This window comes from Penicillium pulvis (assembly GCF_028828015.1).
Source record: "Penicillium pulvis strain IBT 33274 chromosome Unknown contig_10_segment0_segment0, whole genome shotgun sequence".
NCBI classification, from domain to species: Eukaryota; Fungi; Ascomycota; class Eurotiomycetes; order Eurotiales; family Aspergillaceae; genus Penicillium; species Penicillium pulvis.
This window is the reverse complement of record NW_026643071.1, coordinates 461,043-476,243: the sequence shown is the minus strand read 5'-3', so window position 1 is coordinate 476,243 and position 15,201 is coordinate 461,043. Positions and strand designations below refer to the sequence as shown.

General features: G+C 51.2%; 6 protein-coding genes across 6 annotated transcripts; 5 read left to right on the top strand and 1 right to left on the bottom strand.

Annotated features, from left to right (window-relative positions):
* The first annotated feature begins 108 nt into the window (after window positions 1–108).
* N7503_000207 (TOM complex receptor protein TOM20) lies at window positions 109–1,182 on the top strand. The gene is made up of 3 exons (XM_057059768.1): window positions 109–251; window positions 312–557; window positions 645–1,182. The coding sequence occupies exons 1-3, from the start codon at window positions 194–196 to the stop codon at window positions 845–847; spliced, it is 507 nt and encodes a 168-aa protein (XP_056926691.1). The 5' UTR covers window positions 109–193; the 3' UTR covers window positions 848–1,182.
* Window positions 1,183–1,299: 117 nt separating this feature from the next.
* On the top strand, window positions 1,300–3,324 carry gel2 (1,3-beta-glucanosyltransferase gel2). The gene is made up of 4 exons (XM_057059767.1): window positions 1,300–1,623; window positions 1,717–1,847; window positions 1,908–2,007; window positions 2,137–3,324. Exons 1-4 carry the CDS (start codon window positions 1,615–1,617, stop codon window positions 3,307–3,309), a joined length of 1,413 nt encoding a protein of 470 aa, XP_056926690.1. The 5' UTR covers window positions 1,300–1,614; the 3' UTR covers window positions 3,310–3,324.
* Window positions 3,325–3,938: 614 nt separating this feature from the next.
* On the bottom strand, window positions 3,939–7,555 carry N7503_000205 (F-box and WD domain protein; the record flags this gene model as incomplete). The annotated part of the gene is made up of 2 exons (XM_057059766.1): window positions 7,014–7,555; window positions 3,939–6,949 (listed from the first exon to the last, which is right to left on the bottom strand). Exons 1-2 carry the CDS (start codon window positions 7,357–7,359, stop codon window positions 3,939–3,941), a joined length of 3,357 nt encoding a protein of 1,118 aa, XP_056926689.1. The 5' UTR covers window positions 7,360–7,555.
* A 303-nt stretch (window positions 7,556–7,858) lies between these two features.
* Window positions 7,859–10,196, top strand: N7503_000204 (MRX complex nuclease subunit; the record flags this gene model as incomplete). Its single annotated transcript, XM_057059765.1, has 2 exons — window positions 7,859–7,874; window positions 7,927–10,196. 2 exons carry the CDS (start codon window positions 7,859–7,861, stop codon window positions 10,194–10,196), a joined length of 2,286 nt encoding a protein of 761 aa, XP_056926688.1.
* A 422-nt stretch (window positions 10,197–10,618) lies between these two features.
* N7503_000203 (acyclic terpene utilization AtuA family protein) lies at window positions 10,619–12,599 on the top strand (the record flags this gene model as incomplete). The annotated part of the gene is made up of 3 exons (XM_057059764.1): window positions 10,619–10,652; window positions 10,702–11,018; window positions 11,073–12,599. 3 exons carry the CDS (start codon window positions 10,619–10,621, stop codon window positions 12,597–12,599), a joined length of 1,878 nt encoding a protein of 625 aa, XP_056926687.1.
* Window positions 12,600–13,533: 934 nt separating this feature from the next.
* On the top strand, window positions 13,534–15,175 carry N7503_000202 (aldehyde dehydrogenase family protein; the record flags this gene model as incomplete). The annotated part of the gene is made up of 3 exons (XM_057059763.1): window positions 13,534–13,592; window positions 13,688–14,889; window positions 14,946–15,175. 3 exons carry the CDS (start codon window positions 13,534–13,536, stop codon window positions 15,173–15,175), a joined length of 1,491 nt encoding a protein of 496 aa, XP_056926686.1.
* Between the last annotated feature and the right edge of the window lie 26 nt (window positions 15,176–15,201).

Here is a 15,201-nt window from a genome sequence, read left to right as displayed (position 1 = left end):
TGTCCAACATCATTGTGAACTGTGTTAGTGACGTCGACCCGAAGCTGAGTAGTAAGGCCGGAAGAACAAATTTCCTGTCCAATTCAAATTTATCCTCCCAAAACACGTAGCTTCGTCACCTTCCAACCCCATCGCTGTTTTCTAGAGCCCGGTCGCGTCATTCATTCCACCTTACACCTTTTAATCCTTCATAATGCGCACATCTGTCCTGGTCGCCGCCTCCGCCGGCACTATCGTCGCCGGTCTGCTCGGTAAGCATTCGGACTTTGCCGGCAACGCAATTTGTTCCATCTAATTTCCATCTCAATCAGCCTACGCTGCCTACTTCGATCACAAGCGCCAGACCGATGCCGAGTTCCGCAAGTCCCTGAAGCGCAACAACAAGCGTCTCGCCAAGGCCGTGAAGGAGGAGGTCGAGGCCCAGGGTGCTCAGCAGCGTGAGGTGATCAAGCAGGTCGTGCAACGCGCCAAGGAGGAGGGCTTCCCCACCGATCTTGAGGAGAAGGAGTCCTACTTCATGAACCAGGTTGCTACCGGTGAAGGACTGTGCCAGGATGGTACGTATCACAACAACCGCGGCCGCTGATAGCCCCGGAGACGGAACCAACGATCATTGGACAAGATGCTGATAATTTATGCAACAGGCTCTAGCCAGATTGAGGCCGCTCTCGCCTTCTACAAGGCCCTCAAGGTCTACCCCCAGCCTAAGGACCTGATCTCCATCTACGACAAGACCGTCCCTAAGGAGGTTCTGGAGATCTTGGCGGAGATGGTCGCCATGGATGCCGGTCTCAAGCTGGGCTCCTTCACTGGTGAGGGTGCCGCCGATAACCACGGCGTCGAGTAAATTCGAGAACCTACACCCTTTCTTTTCCTTGGCTTGACCTTGGCTGTATTATTGTCGCTTTTTCCCTCACGCCTTCCTCTTTCACAGCCCTCTTCACTCTCCACTATTTCCTTTTTTTGCCATCTTTCGCGCATGTGTATATGTATTGGGCTTGGCCCGGCCTTGGTATTTCTCGGCGCCAGGAATTTGGATTCGTTTCCCACCCCCTTTTGTTGTTCTTTGGATTCCACTTATTCTTTGTGTTGAGTTGTGCATTTTCTGGGGAAAAAAAGGGAAAAGGGCCATGATATACAGAATGTATTTTAGAAGACGAATCAGATGATCCACAATGGACCGATTGAAAATAGAAAATGTGGCTGAAACTGGGGGGAATTGAAACCAATCAATTCCTTATAATTAATTGGTGCCAGAGGTGTGACTTCATGACGGACCCGCAGCGTCTCAGGAACTTCCAGGGACTCAGGGACTTGGACCCCTAACCCTGATCGTGACTGGACGCTCATCCATAGTGGGCTCCACCTCACGCTGAAGTGTCTCCCCCGCCGATCATAATCCGCTGGTTTTTAAACTCCCATTCTCCTTTTTCTTTAACTTCAACCTGATCTGCTTGCTATTCGCTTTATCTCTAATTCTTTGGTGATCTATATCGCCTGACGTTCGTTCTTTCCCGCGCTTTGCGCTGTCGTTCGCTCCCCAACTTTCTATACCTCCAATCGCTCTCCCGTTTCAAGCATTTATTTACCCCCATACTCCCCGATCGCTTCATCATGGTTTTCGTATGTACAACCCAATATCCAGATGAAGGAAAATTCATAGCAAATATCATGGAATCCGCGGTGTGGAAAGGTTCTTGGGCTGACGTGATATAGTCTTACGGCCGTGTGCTTACGGCTGCCTTTGCCCTGATGGGCACTGCCGCTGCTGTCACCACTCTTGAGGTTGACGGCAAGGACTTTGTCAACTCCAAGACCAAGGAGCGTTTCCAGATTATCGGTGTTGAGTATGTTGCCGAATTTGATAACCAGCTTCGCATCAAGACATTGAACTGACACGCACATAGCTACCAGCCCGGTGGCGAGTCCGGCTTTAGCGCCAAAAAAGATCCCCTGAGCCAGCCCGATGCCTGTCTCCGTGATGCCACTCTCATGCAGCAACTGGGTGTAAGTACGAACATGCGAACGGAATAAGCCGGTACCTGCGAATGATCAAATGATCTTGCAATCATGCAGACGAGAACACGCACGTACTTGCGAACGAGAATAAGCATGTACTAATTATAGTCTATCTAGATCAACACTATTCGTGTTTACAACATTGAGCCCACCCTGGACCACAACGAGTGTGCCTCAATCTTCGATGCGGCCGGTATCTATATGATCCTCGACGTCAACTCCCCCTACTCCACTGGTTCGCTGAACCGAGCCAAGCCCTGGACCAGCTACAACGCCGGCTACTATAAGCAGGTTTTCGGTGTTATCGAGGCCTTTAAGGCCTTCGATAACGTCCTCGGTTTCTTTGCTGGTAACGAGGTCATCAATGAGGACGCTACCTACAGCGCTCCTGCCTATGTTCGTGCTGTCGTTCGTGATATGAAGCAGTACATCAAGAACAACGTTGACCGCACCATCCCCGTCGGTTACTCCGCTGCTGATGTCCGTGATATCCTCATGGACACTGCTACTTACTTCGAGTGCACTCTCTCCAACTCCACCGAGTCGTCTGCTGACTTCTTCGGTCTGAACTCTTACTCCTGGTGTGGTGATGCCACTTACACCTCCTCTGGATACAATGTTCTTACTGAGGACTTCTCCAACGCCACTCTGCCCGTCTTCTTCTCTGAGTACGGATGTAACGAGGTTACTCCCCGTACCTTCTCTGAGGTTCAGGCTCTGTACGGCGAGGACATGACTCAGGCTTTCTCTGGTGGTCTTGTCTACGAGTGGACTCAGGAGGATAACAACTATGGTCTCGTCAACATTAACAGCTCCTCCGTTGTCACCACCCTGGTCGACTTCGACAACTTGAAGAAGCAGTTCAACAAGCTCGATATGGACCGCATTTCGACTGCCAACAGCACCCAGACCAGCATCTCTGCTCCCGAGTGTGCTGCTGATCTCATTACCAGCTCGGACTTCTACAATGCCTGGGACTTGCCCGCAGCTCCCTCCAAGGTCTCTGACTACATCAAGAGTGGTCTGCCCGATGCTCCCACCGGCTCTGTTGTCTCTGTCACTAGCACCTCTCTCTCCCAGACTGTGTACGACTACACTGGTGCCCAGATCACTGGCCTCACTTTCAAGATCCTGAGTGATGATGAGTCTGCTGGTCCCAGCGGTACCAATTCGTCTTCCTCTTCCACCGGAACCTCTACTTCCACCAGCAACGCTGCCATGATCAACGGCGCTCCCCTTGCTCTTGGTGGTATTAGCGGTTTCTTCATGCTGCTTGCTTCCTTGATGTAAGGATATGGCTTGTGGATGCATAGAGTTTAGAAATTGGTTTTCTCTTTTTTTTTTTTTACTTCTTCGGCAGGTTTCTTGTGGATGCTTGGTTATTTGTTATTTTTACTATTCTTGCACATGGTTGTTGTGTATTGAACAATGAATGTCTTTTCATGACTGAGACATTCCTACCGAGGTAGTGTAGTGTCTCTATTTTATCTGATATCTTGTGAGGCTTCATAGTCGTAGTTAGTTAACTCGGCCATGCATTCCTGGAGATTGAATACTTGTTTTGGGTACCTTACTCCATTGTGAGGGAACAATTGTCAACCTACTGTTCTTAATTCAGGGCGTCACCTTGACACGTGGACTTATAATACCTTTTTGACGTTTTCTAACCAGAATACTTCACTTGCTTGTTTGACTCGGGTCGACTATTAAAGCTGTTGTTTCTAGGCCTATGGTTCTATCACTGCTTCTGTTTAAAGCTCTAGAATCATTGATAATAAAACATATATTCGAGTCTAACTCTAACCGAGAACGGAAAAGCAACAACATAAATAAACAAAATCAACAGTATGCGAAATAAATGCCGGCTCTACATATTAATCCATTCCACTGCAGGTGTATGCATATGAAAAATCTACCGCCTAGATCGCTCTCGCCTTGCCCTTGCCCTTCCCAGAAGATTGAGAAGAGGACAAGGGCCCCGATGCAAGAGCAGGGTATTCCTCCCACTCTTGGACATCACGACTTTGATCCTCAGCCAAGCTAAGCTGAATAGCAAATTCAAGATCATCCATCTCTTTCTGCTGACTGCTCTCGGGGCCAGCCACTGACGGAGACGGTGACAACGACCGCCGTCTAACACCCTTCGCATATTTAATCGGGATAGATGGCGTCAAGTCAGGCAGAGGGGTATAGTCAGTAGGCTTCTCATCGAGCAGACTCAAACGAATAGCTTCAGCCAAATCATCATCCACGGCGTCATCGGCGGCGTTTTGCCACGGCGACGAAGAAGACGACAAATCATCCAAACCACAAGAACTAGGTCCGGCTGGATCACTAATAGAAGTGCCAACAGAGCTTGCAATAGCGTTCTCTTCACGCTTCTGCGCATCTGTTCCGCTTTGCGCTTCCTGGCTTAGAAGTTGGGCGTAGAGGAGAAGTTGTTCTTCATCGATATCGGGACCAAGTAAATCTATGCCGAAACGGGCGCTGAGATGTGCTCGCTCTTTAGCGTCTTCGATCTCTTGTCGTTTGATCTCTTTGCGTTCATCTTCGATGAAATCATGAATTGCTCCGCGTCCACTAGGAGTGAAGCGTTGCCCAATGCCGCCCCCGTTACTGCCGCGAAGACCACGTCGAAGTTGGCGTTTGGTACCTTTGTACTGATCGGCACCAGATGAACTGTACGACCAGTACCGGAGGTGGGTACCGAGAGATACCATACCGCGGAGAACCGTTGGATCTGGGTCTAGGCAGATGGCGCCCGTAGCGAAAAAATTATTTCCAACGCCGTGCATGGTGGCTTCTGCTTGAACCAGGCGACGCCGAGCCCGGGATGAGAAACGAGAATTGATGGTCCGAATTGGGCGCGTGGATGAGGCCAAGGGATCCCAGGCCTGTACGAGGCCATCGTTGCCACCGTGCACCAAATATAACGATGTGAGTGCCACGCAGGATACTTGGGGGGACTCGGTTTGAATGATCCTGAGCGGAGCGATGGTATTGATGACGTCTGGGTTTTGTGCTGGCAATGCACGTATGTCCCAAACGTACACCGCGCCGGTGGCCGTTCCCACAGCTAGGTATCTTGCTCGCTGTCCTGGAACTTCAAGAACTGTCCGTGGCTGGTCCATATGAGGCAGCATTGGGGAGGATGTTGCAGACGAAAAGGAGCTTCCAGACATTGCTAAAAGAGGATCTTCCTCTGCAGTGACGGTCGCGAATAGAGAGCTATCCAAGGCAGTAGTAGTCACTTCAATTGACTTGCGATCATCAAACTCGAAGTTTGAGATCCTCCATTCGCTGTTCTCAACCGTTTCGTTCAGCTGACCCGACGATCGAGACGCGGGAATGCTGGACGGAGTTGAGGCACCAACTGGACCACCGAACAGAGAGCGAGGTTGCTCCTGACCTGGAGTTCCCGGTGATGATTTCAAGCCAGAATTGGACACAGCTCGGATGTATCGTCGAATGGATGCTTTCTCGGTCTCATCAGCGCCTCGAGCGACAACAATGACCGACTCCCCAGATCCGCGTCCATCGTCACCTGCAAAATCAACTTGTAGGTCGCGCCGCATATTCCAGCCTTCACAAACTTTGCGGAAATGCTTCGGTTTGAAGGAAAGAAACTTTTCGATTTCTTTGGTTTCTGCGGCGATCTGATTTTCATCGAGATGCATTACATCTGATGAGGACCGGGGGGTATAGCTCCCATCAACGAGTTCCCGGTTGAAAGGGTCTGGGCGAGCGATGCGCCGACTTGCTTCAACAAGTTCCCAGCGCACCGTACGACCAGTCTTCCAGGCAAGCTCGTCAAACTGCTCAGCAGTCAATTTTGCCGTTGGTGAAACCTCTTGCGACCGTGGAATATCCGTCAGGTAAAAAATCTCGCCCAACGCATTCAAAGCAACAGCCCAAATGCGCCGGCGAGAGTAACGCCTCGGCGAGTAGCTCTCATCGACAGCAATGCTGATGATCGGCACACCCGGGCACAAAACCCATCTGGCAGTTACCTGCCCTTTCTCGTACCGCCTCTCGTATGTAGGATGAGGACCCAGCGCATACGCGGTGAGTACACCGGAAGAAGAGCCAGACATCATACCAATAATACCTGAGGTCGTCTTGAGTATTGAAGCGGACTTGGCAATCCACACGGAACACACTGCATGGTGGATCATGTTCACAGCGGGAATACCAAGCTTGGGGTGAGAGCCCAAGTCAGAAAGCCCCAAGAACCGGCCGCGCTGCTCCGTAGTTGAGATGAAGTAGCTGCGACCTTGCGGACAACCCTCACCATAGATCATGCCGTAGGGTTGGCTCACATCCATGGAGTTGGACGTGCCGACCATGTCCCCGGCCCCAAGACCATACGGTGCATCTCCAGGGAACATATCTGCAAAGTGCCGGAACATCTGGTGATCTGCTAATCCCCAGGTGCTCACTTTCACAGTCGAGGGGTCACTCGCCGAGGCGATTCCCTGTTCAGAAGCGCCATGGATGAACTTCGGCTCTTTATCAGGGCTGTTAAAAGAGCCATGTATATGGCTCACAGGGAGCACCAGCTGCGAAGTGTATGTAGCGACCGCGCTACCATTGCGAGACGTTGCCGCGCGAACGGTGCCATGTTTTTTGGAGGGCTGGAAGTCAGCCGGCCTGCCTCGTGATAGCGATCGCATTAAACGAGTACGGAGAATGTATTCACTGCGCCAAGATGCGAGCGCCGTCAGCCGCGCGAAATACCGTCTATCCGACGCCAGGTCAGCCTGATCTGAGCGGCGCGCATCCACCACGCTTTGAGGGCCGGGGAAGAACCGCGAGAAAGCGATTCTCCAGGCATGCGGGGTCGTCACGAGTGCATGGAAACGACGGGATACCAAGGTGATCGCCGAAAGAGATTGAGGTGGAAGATGCGACAAGATGTGGGTAAGAACCTCTTCAGATAGTTGTTAGTACGACAAAGCAGCAGCAGAGTTATCATCTAGGCTATATTTGCATACCATTCGGTAGGGTTTCCAAAGGAAGTTTAGACGGTCCACTAGCCACATCTGGAAGTCCAAGGTCTACACCTTTCCTGCCTGGAGACCCAGCATTCTCATACTGGCTAACCCGTTGAGCCGAGGGCGGGGTTGAGGCAACATCGCTCGAGTCGCATTCGCTCAAGGCCGCGTGAATGTTTGCGGGAGACGACCAGTCCAGCGCTGCCGGGTCTCCAGGCTTCTCTTGGAGAAGACCAGAGACTGGGCCGGCTTCAGAATCATTTCCATGCTGGGTAGAACTGGTATTCGCGGGGGGTGAATCTCGGAAAGACGTCTTCTCGGAAACGGCAGTAGGCTCGGATTGCATGAAAGAACTTGGGAGAAGATTTGTATGAAAGCGACTGAGCCAGCAACAAACCTGGGCCAGTCGAGGTATAGAAATGCGAGTTGAAGAGGGTGGAACGTGCGAAGTGAAGCGTTGAGGAGGAGAAGAGGTACGAAGCCTGAATGGAGGCGAAAAGCGGCGACCGGGAGCGGCCAATCAGCAAAGTCGAGAACTCGAGTTTAATGGAAATTTCTTTTCAAGTTACACTTTCTTTGGTCGTATTTAGTAACTATTATGGCTACACAACATGTCTTGTCATTTTCAGCGTACTCATTCATAATGAGTCATACCTATCAGTCCCTGTAGTGAATCCACATTATGACTGAGATTATTGCTGCATAAGTAACGCGTCAGATCACGTGACCACGCGCTTTTACGCGGTGTCTTGCATCTTGCATCTCTGCCATGACCTCACTTCCATTATAACCAGGTGGCGATATCTCTTTATTGAACACAATAAGCCAGCTGGTAGTTAATCAACATGTCAGGAGTGGACGGTAAGCCCTGCTTCAAATATTACCGAAAGAGATCCTTTGCTGATCTACGTAGAGGCGGAGACGATCCGCATTCTCATCTCAACTGATAACCATGTTGGTTACAATGAGAGAGACCCCATCCGGGGTGATGATAGCTGGAAAACCTTTCACGAAATCATGTGTCTTGCAAAAGAACAGGATGTGGACATGGTGCTGTTGGCGGGAGATTTGTTCCACGAGAACAAGCCATCAAGAAAGTCCATGTATCAAGTGATGCGATCAATCCGAATGAACTGTTTTGGAGACAAACCCTGTGAGCTGGAGCTGCTCAGTGATGCTAGTGAGAACTTTCAGGGCGCTTTCAATCATGTCAATTACGAGGACTTGGATATGAACATCGCCATCCCCGTCTTCTCGATCCACGGCAACCATGATGATCCATCGGGCGAGGGTCATCTCGCAGCCCTTGACTTGTTGCAAGTATCTGGTCTCCTCAACTACTATGGCCGGACGCCCGAGTCAGACAATATAGAAATCAAGCCAGTTCTCCTTCAGAAGGGACGGACTAAGCTTGCTCTTTACGGAATGAGCAACGTTCGTGATGAGCGTCTATACCGCACCTTCAGAGATGGAAAGGTCAAGTTTTTCCAGCCCTCTATCCAGAAGGACGACTGGTTCAATCTGATGTCCGTACATCAGAATCACCATAAGTACACCGAGACCGGCTATCTACCAGAAAACTTCCTGCCTGGATTTATGGACTTTATCCTGTGGGGCCACGAGCACGAATGTCTTATCAATCCTCGGCTTAATCCAGAGATGAACTTCCACGTCATGCAGCCGGGGTCTTCTGTGGCCACATCTTTAGCACTCGGAGAGGCCGTGCCAAAACAAGTTGCCATAATGAGTATCACAGGACGGGAATTTAAGTGCGAGCCGATTCGTTTGAAAACCGTGCGGCCTTTCGTGATGCGAGAGATTGTTCTATCAGAGGAGAAAGGAGCCCAAAAGTTGGCCCGCAAGGAGAACAATCGAACCGAGGTGACTCGGCTTCTCATGGAGATCGTTGAAGAATTAATAGAGGAGGCCAAGGCAGAATGGTTAGAGGTGAACAGCGAAATCAATGAAGATGAGGAAGTTCAAGAGATGCCCCTGCCACTCGTTCGACTCCGTGTCGAGATCTCTACGCCCGAGGGTGGGAGCTACGAGTGTGAGAATCCCCAAAGATTCTCCAATAGATTTGTGGGAAAGGTTGCCAACGTTAATGATGTGGTGCAATTCCACCGCAAGAAGCGAGGTGCAACTTCACGAAAGGCCGATGCGACTGACGAAGCAGCTGTTTCACACTTGACAGGTCTTGATACCGTCAAGGTGGATCAACTAGTCAAAGAATTTCTCGCATCACAGTCGCTCAGCATTCTCCCTCAAAACACGTTCGGTGATGCGGTGGCTCAATTTATTGATAAAGATGACAAACATGCTATGGAAATGTTTGTGAATGAATCCTTAGAGAGCCAGGTCAAACACCTCATGGCTTTGGACCGTGATGAGGATGATATGGATGACGAGGAGGGTGTTCAGAGTTCTTTGGTTACAGCCATGGAAAAATACCGCACCCAGATGGAAGACCTTTTCTCCAGGGGTGTCAAGAAACGCACTACTCGAGGTAAAAAGCGATTTAAGCCCAAGCCAGACGGCTGGGATAGCGAGTTTGACGGTTCATGGGAGGATCAGCCGGGCGCTCTTATTCACTCAGATCATGAAGGTGACCCAGCTGAAGAAGAAGCGGGTGAAGATGGCTCCGCACCAGCTCGCAGTCGTGCGGCAGCAATCTCAACTCGCGCTCGGGGGAGGGGACGTGGCCGCGGTGCGGCTGCTAGTACTCGGGGCTCTACCAAAGCCGCTGCCCCATCCAGGGCACGTAAAGCCAAGGCCCTCTCTGAGGAAGAGTCAGCCGACGATGTGATCATGCTGGATGATGATGACGATGAGCCTACCCATGTAGTTTCGGAGGATGATGATGACGACTCACAAGCTTTGTTCGTCAAACAACCTCGTGCAACGACTTCAAGGGGTAGGGCGCGCGGAGCTAGAGCGACTACTCGAGGCCGTGGTGGGCGTGCTGCAGCCTCGCCAGCTCCCTCGTCAGCTACTATCGGTGCAACTGCCCCCCGCCGAGGAGGTAGGTCTGCTAAACCAACCCAACCGACTCAAACCACCCTCGATTTTGTTGGTTCGCAGGCCAGCAGCCTACCCCGGTCTTCTCGGTCCACCCGCACAACCACCAAGGTGACTATCAGCGATGATGACGACGACTCAGACTCTGCCTTCGAGCCGACCTGAGGTCCAGCGATACAGTATCTGTTCTGGTAGTTGGCGGTATTTCCTATAGCGCTTCGGTATGATTCTTACGACTGCATTATTAAGAAATGAACTATCTCTTAAACAAAAACCTTGCATATAGTACCTAGCACAATTACCATATCTCCCATCCTGCAGCCACCGATGTTTCATCTTCAAATAAATCATAAAAGTAATTTACGTCCTCGATTTTCGCACAACAATTAATGCACAGTAAGTAGCCGACTATGCGATTTCCACAAGATTGGTTCATTATCAGATCTTAACCCCGCATTATCGGGACCGAGTTGCCTCGGTCGTGCAACATGCAACATGACGATCTTCTTGGAACCTTGGAATCCCTTACATTGAAATGCCCTTTATTCTTCCAACGCCTGAAATAAGGCCAATTGATTAAACTAGCCATGACATTTACAGGCAGACCCATCCGGATTGCAGGTATGTCTCTCAATATTCATACAGTGCAGCATTGGCTAAATCACCTCAGGTGCTTCGGGCTCTGCTTCAGACCGTCGCCATGCTATTGCTGAATTTGCCCGACATTACCCAACCGACCCCGTTGATGTTATTATCGCTGACTTTATGAGCGAGTTCAATATGGCAACCTTCGCGGGTCGGCGAATGGACCAGGCTGGCAATGCAATGCCAGCGTATGATCTGTCGTTCCTCGAAGCTTTGGAGCCAGCTTTGGGTGATATAGCCAAGCATGGTATCAAGGTAGCTGTGAATGCTGGGGTGTGCGATACCAAAGGTCTCTTTGATGTTGTCTCGCGGATGGTGCAAGCAAAGGGACTTGATCTAAAAGTACATATCTTCAAGCTGTCTCTAGGAGGTCTCAGTACTAATCGGTTTTTATAGGTAGCGTACGTTACTGGTGATGAGGTATTACCTGCTATCCAGAATGCACTTTCCGGCGGCCAATCTGACTTTCGGAACATTTACACCGGTGAAAAGTTGACCGACTGGGGTTTTGAGCCTATATATGCCCAGTGTTATCTCGGCGGGCTGGGGATTGCTGCAGCTCTCGCCGAAGGAGCTGATATCGTTCTATGCGGTCGAGTATCAGATGCCTCGCCAGTGATTGGGGCTGCTTACTGGTATCATGGCTGGCAGCGTAGTGATTTGGACAAGCTAGCGAACGCTTTCGTCGCGGGTCATCTCATCGAATGCAGCAATTACGTGTGCGGTGGTAATTACACTGGCTTCAAATCTCTGGAGCACGGTGGTGACGGTTGGACGAACATCGGATATCCGATCGCTGAAATCTCCGCTGAGGGTGACGTCGTGATCACCAAGCAGGCTCATTCGACTGGCGGTGCTGTCACAGTGGACACCTGCACTTCTCAATTATTGTATGAAATTCAAGGGCCGTGGTACTACAACTCGGATGTGACCGCCATTATCGATGGCATTCACTTTGAGCAGCGAGGTGTCAACCGAGTCGCTGTACGAGGGGTCCAATCGGGTCCACCCCCTCCCACCACCAAGGTTGGTATAACAGCGCGTGGTGGCTTCCAAGCGGAGGCGTGGTGGTTCCTGACTGGGCTTGATATCGAAGACAAGGCCCGAATGCTGGAGGCACAGATCCGACGGCTGCTTGCTCCTTCTGCCGGGCAATTCACGTCTCTCAAATTTGACTTGCTTGGCTCAAATTTGCCTGATGCCAAAAACCAGAATCGTGCCACTGTGCCCCTTCGTATTGTAGCACAGGCACGGGATGAAGAAGCTCTCGGACCGAGGAAGTTCGTCAAGCCTATTTCTGATAACATCATGCAGGGTTACCCTGGGGCAACTTTCCACCTGGACATGCGCCAGGGCTTCCCCCGGGCAGTCTTCGAGTACTACGTGACTCTCCTTCCGCAGTCATCTGTGCAGCATCAAGTCCACTTACCCTGGAAACCCACAGCACGTACGCAAGTGATTGATATCCCGCCTCCACCACAGACTAAGACATATCCCTCACGTCAGCCTTCACAAGCTGCTACACACACCGATCAAGCTGTGGACTTGGCCAAGGGCTTTGGCCCAACAATTCGGGGACCGTTGGGGTGGATTGTTCATGGCCGCTCTGGAGATAAGGGCGCCGATGCGAACTGTGGCCTTTGGGTCCGTCATCGCGATGAATACCTATGGTTACGTAGTCTTTTGTCGATAGACACAGCCCATAAGCTTCTCGGAGATGATGCGCTTCAGCAGCCACAGCTGGCGATCGAGCGGTTTGAACTCCCCGGTCTTCAGGCAGTGCATTTCCTCTTCCGTAATTTGCTCGATCGCGGGGTTGGGGTCACGACCACCGTGGACTTTTTGGGGAAGAACGTGGCGGAATACCTTCGGTCACGGCATGTTGATCTCCCTGTTCGTTTCCTAAATCGTGGCAAGTTGTAGTTGATTTCTGGTCAGCTTACTGCTGGCGTACTGCTAGTCTAAGCAAGGAGGCGAAAGTTGGACCTTTTCCGATCTGACAGGTTCTATCGAACACGGTTACAAATCCAACTGAAAAACTGTTTTTTAAAGTAGTTTGACTTTACTAGCAGTCAAATAATCACTAAATCATGGCTTAAAATCATACATTCTTGGACGATCCCCCGCACATACAGTATGCATACCTACGGATTTGAATTCCGCGAAAATACCAAATCAATTGAGCAACAAGGATTGATCGGCTGATCATTCTCGACCGACCAATATTAAGCTAACCCTTGAAACCAATCGAAAGAAATCGAATGAAAATTCGTGCTAGCTCCACCCGAGCTCTAGAGCGGAACGAATACCGGACATATCTACCCCACCGACTGTAACCGGGGAGATGTTCATCCGCAGAGCGAATAACATCACGATGATCACACCTGGCCCACATGCCCCTCCTCTGGTCCGAAACATGTCCACAAGGGTTTTGTTGCGGCCTGTACGGAGTAGAAGCCTATTTGATGCATAATCTCGGCATCGTCGGGCCATGGTATTGAGGTGGGGTAGCCTCGGTTGGAATAGAGGTACAATAAGCTACATAGGACGAAAAGGGGAAAAAGACAACTATGTGGGGCAAGATGGAGTTACTAATGGCGAACGAATAAAGGCAAGAGAGTTGCAGATTGTCTCCAGTTTACGTGAACATTCCTAGTACCTATTCGGTACCTCCGTCGATATCGGGTTAATGCTGTGCCCCGCTGGTACCCGCCAAGTCACTCTGTAACTGTGGCGTTCCCCAACCCCGCATGAGAAGGGTTTGGGTCGATTTATAAGAGGTTGCCATCGTCCGCATTCCGTGTTCGTGTTTCCTTTCCTTGCATCATTGTGATACCCCTTTGACTTCTTTTTCACTATGTCGCTTTCTACTACTGTCGAGACCCCCAACGTCACCTACGAACAGCCCTTGGGCTTGTACGTGCCCCTCACCCCTCACCTCCCTCTATCCCTTTTTTTCTGCAGCTGCTCCCGTTGATGTTAGCTACATGTGCTGATTCTTTCCAATTTAGGTTCATTAACAACGAGTTTGTTAAGGGTGTCGAGGGCAAGACCTTTGAGACCATCAACCCCACCAACGAGAAGGTCATCTGTTCCGTTCACGAGGCCACTGAGAAGGATGTCGACGTTGCCGTCAAGGCTGCCCGTACTGCCTTCGAGGGTGCCTGGCACGATGTGACCCCCTCGGAGCGTGGCCGCATGCTTACCAAGCTTGCCGACCTCTTCGAGCGTGATATTGAGACCCTGGCCGCTATCGAGGCCATCGACAACGGTAAGGCCATTACCCTAGGCAAGAGCGACGTCACCAACGCCGCTGGCTGCCTCCGCTACTACGGTGGCTGGGCCGATAAGATCGTTGGTCAGACCATCGACCAGAACAACCAGACCCTCTCTTACACCCGCCACGAGCCCGTCGGTGTCTGCGGTCAGATCATCCCCTGGAACTTCCCCATCCTCATGTGGGCCTGGAAGATCGGTCCCGCCATCGCTGCCGGTAACACTGTCATCATTAAGACTGCTGAGCAGACCCCTCTGTCTGGTCTGTACGCCGCCAAGCTCATTGTCGAGGCTGGCTTCCCCCCTGGTGTTATCAACATCATCTCCGGTTTCGGTCGCACCGCCGGTGCCGCTATCTCCAGCCACATGGACATTGACAAGGTCGCTTTCACTGGCTCCACCCTTGTTGGCCGTATGATCCTCCAGGCTGCTGCCAAGAGTAACTTGAAGAAGGTTACCCTTGAGCTGGGTGGCAAGTCCCCCAACATTGTCTTCGACGATGCCGATATCGATAACGCTATCTCTTGGGCCAACTTCGGTATCTTCTACAACCACGGCCAGTGCTGCTGTGCTGGTTCCCGCCTGCTGGTTCAGGAGGGTATCTACGACAAGTTCGTTGCCCGCTTCAAGGAGCGTGCTGCTAAGAACCAGCTCGGCAACCCCTTCGAGTCTTCTACCTTCCAGGGTCCTCAGGTCTCCCAGCTCCAGTTCGACCGTATCATGGAGTACATCAACCACGGAAAGAATGAGGGTGCCACCGTTGCTCTCGGTGGTGAGCGCCACGGTACTGAGGGTTACTTCATCCAGCCTACCATCTTCACTGATGTTACTTCCGAGATGAAGATCGCCCAGGAGGAGATCTTCGGTCCTGTCATTGTTGTCCAGAAGTTCAAGGATGAGGCCGAGGCTATCAAGATCGGTAACGACTCTACTTACGGTAAGATTATTCCCTATATTGTACACTATATGAATCATACTGACTCCTACTCTCAGGTCTTGCCGCCGGTGTCCACACCAAGAACGTCAACACTGCTATCCGTGTCTCCAACGCCATCAAGGCTGGTACCGTCTGGGTTAACAACTACAACCTGCTCTCCTACCAGGCTCCCTTCGGTGGCTTCAAGTCCTCCGGTATTGGCCGTGAGCTCGGCTCCTACGCGCTGGAGAACTACACCCAGATCAAGACCGTCCACTACCGTCTGGGCGATGCTCTCTTCGGTTAAGGGATTATGGATAAAAATGACGAGAA

Excerpts from the sequence above, each read along its gene's own strand:
- N7503_000207 (XM_057059768.1), top strand. The coding sequence starts at position 194 with ATGCGCACATCTGTCCTGGTCGCCGCCTCCGCCGGCACTATCGTCGCC. Across the intron at positions 252-311 it reads TATCGTCGCCGGTCTGCTCG|CCTACGCTGCCTACTTCGAT; the intron begins GTAAGCATTCGG and ends CATCTCAATCAG. Across the intron at positions 558-644 it reads TGAAGGACTGTGCCAGGATG|GCTCTAGCCAGATTGAGGCC; the intron begins GTACGTATCACA and ends TTTATGCAACAG.
- gel2 (XM_057059767.1), top strand. Across the intron at positions 1,848-1,907 it reads TTCCAGATTATCGGTGTTGA|CTACCAGCCCGGTGGCGAGT; the intron begins GTATGTTGCCGA and ends ACACGCACATAG. Across the intron at positions 2,008-2,136 it reads CTCTCATGCAGCAACTGGGT|ATCAACACTATTCGTGTTTA; the intron begins GTAAGTACGAAC and ends TAGTCTATCTAG.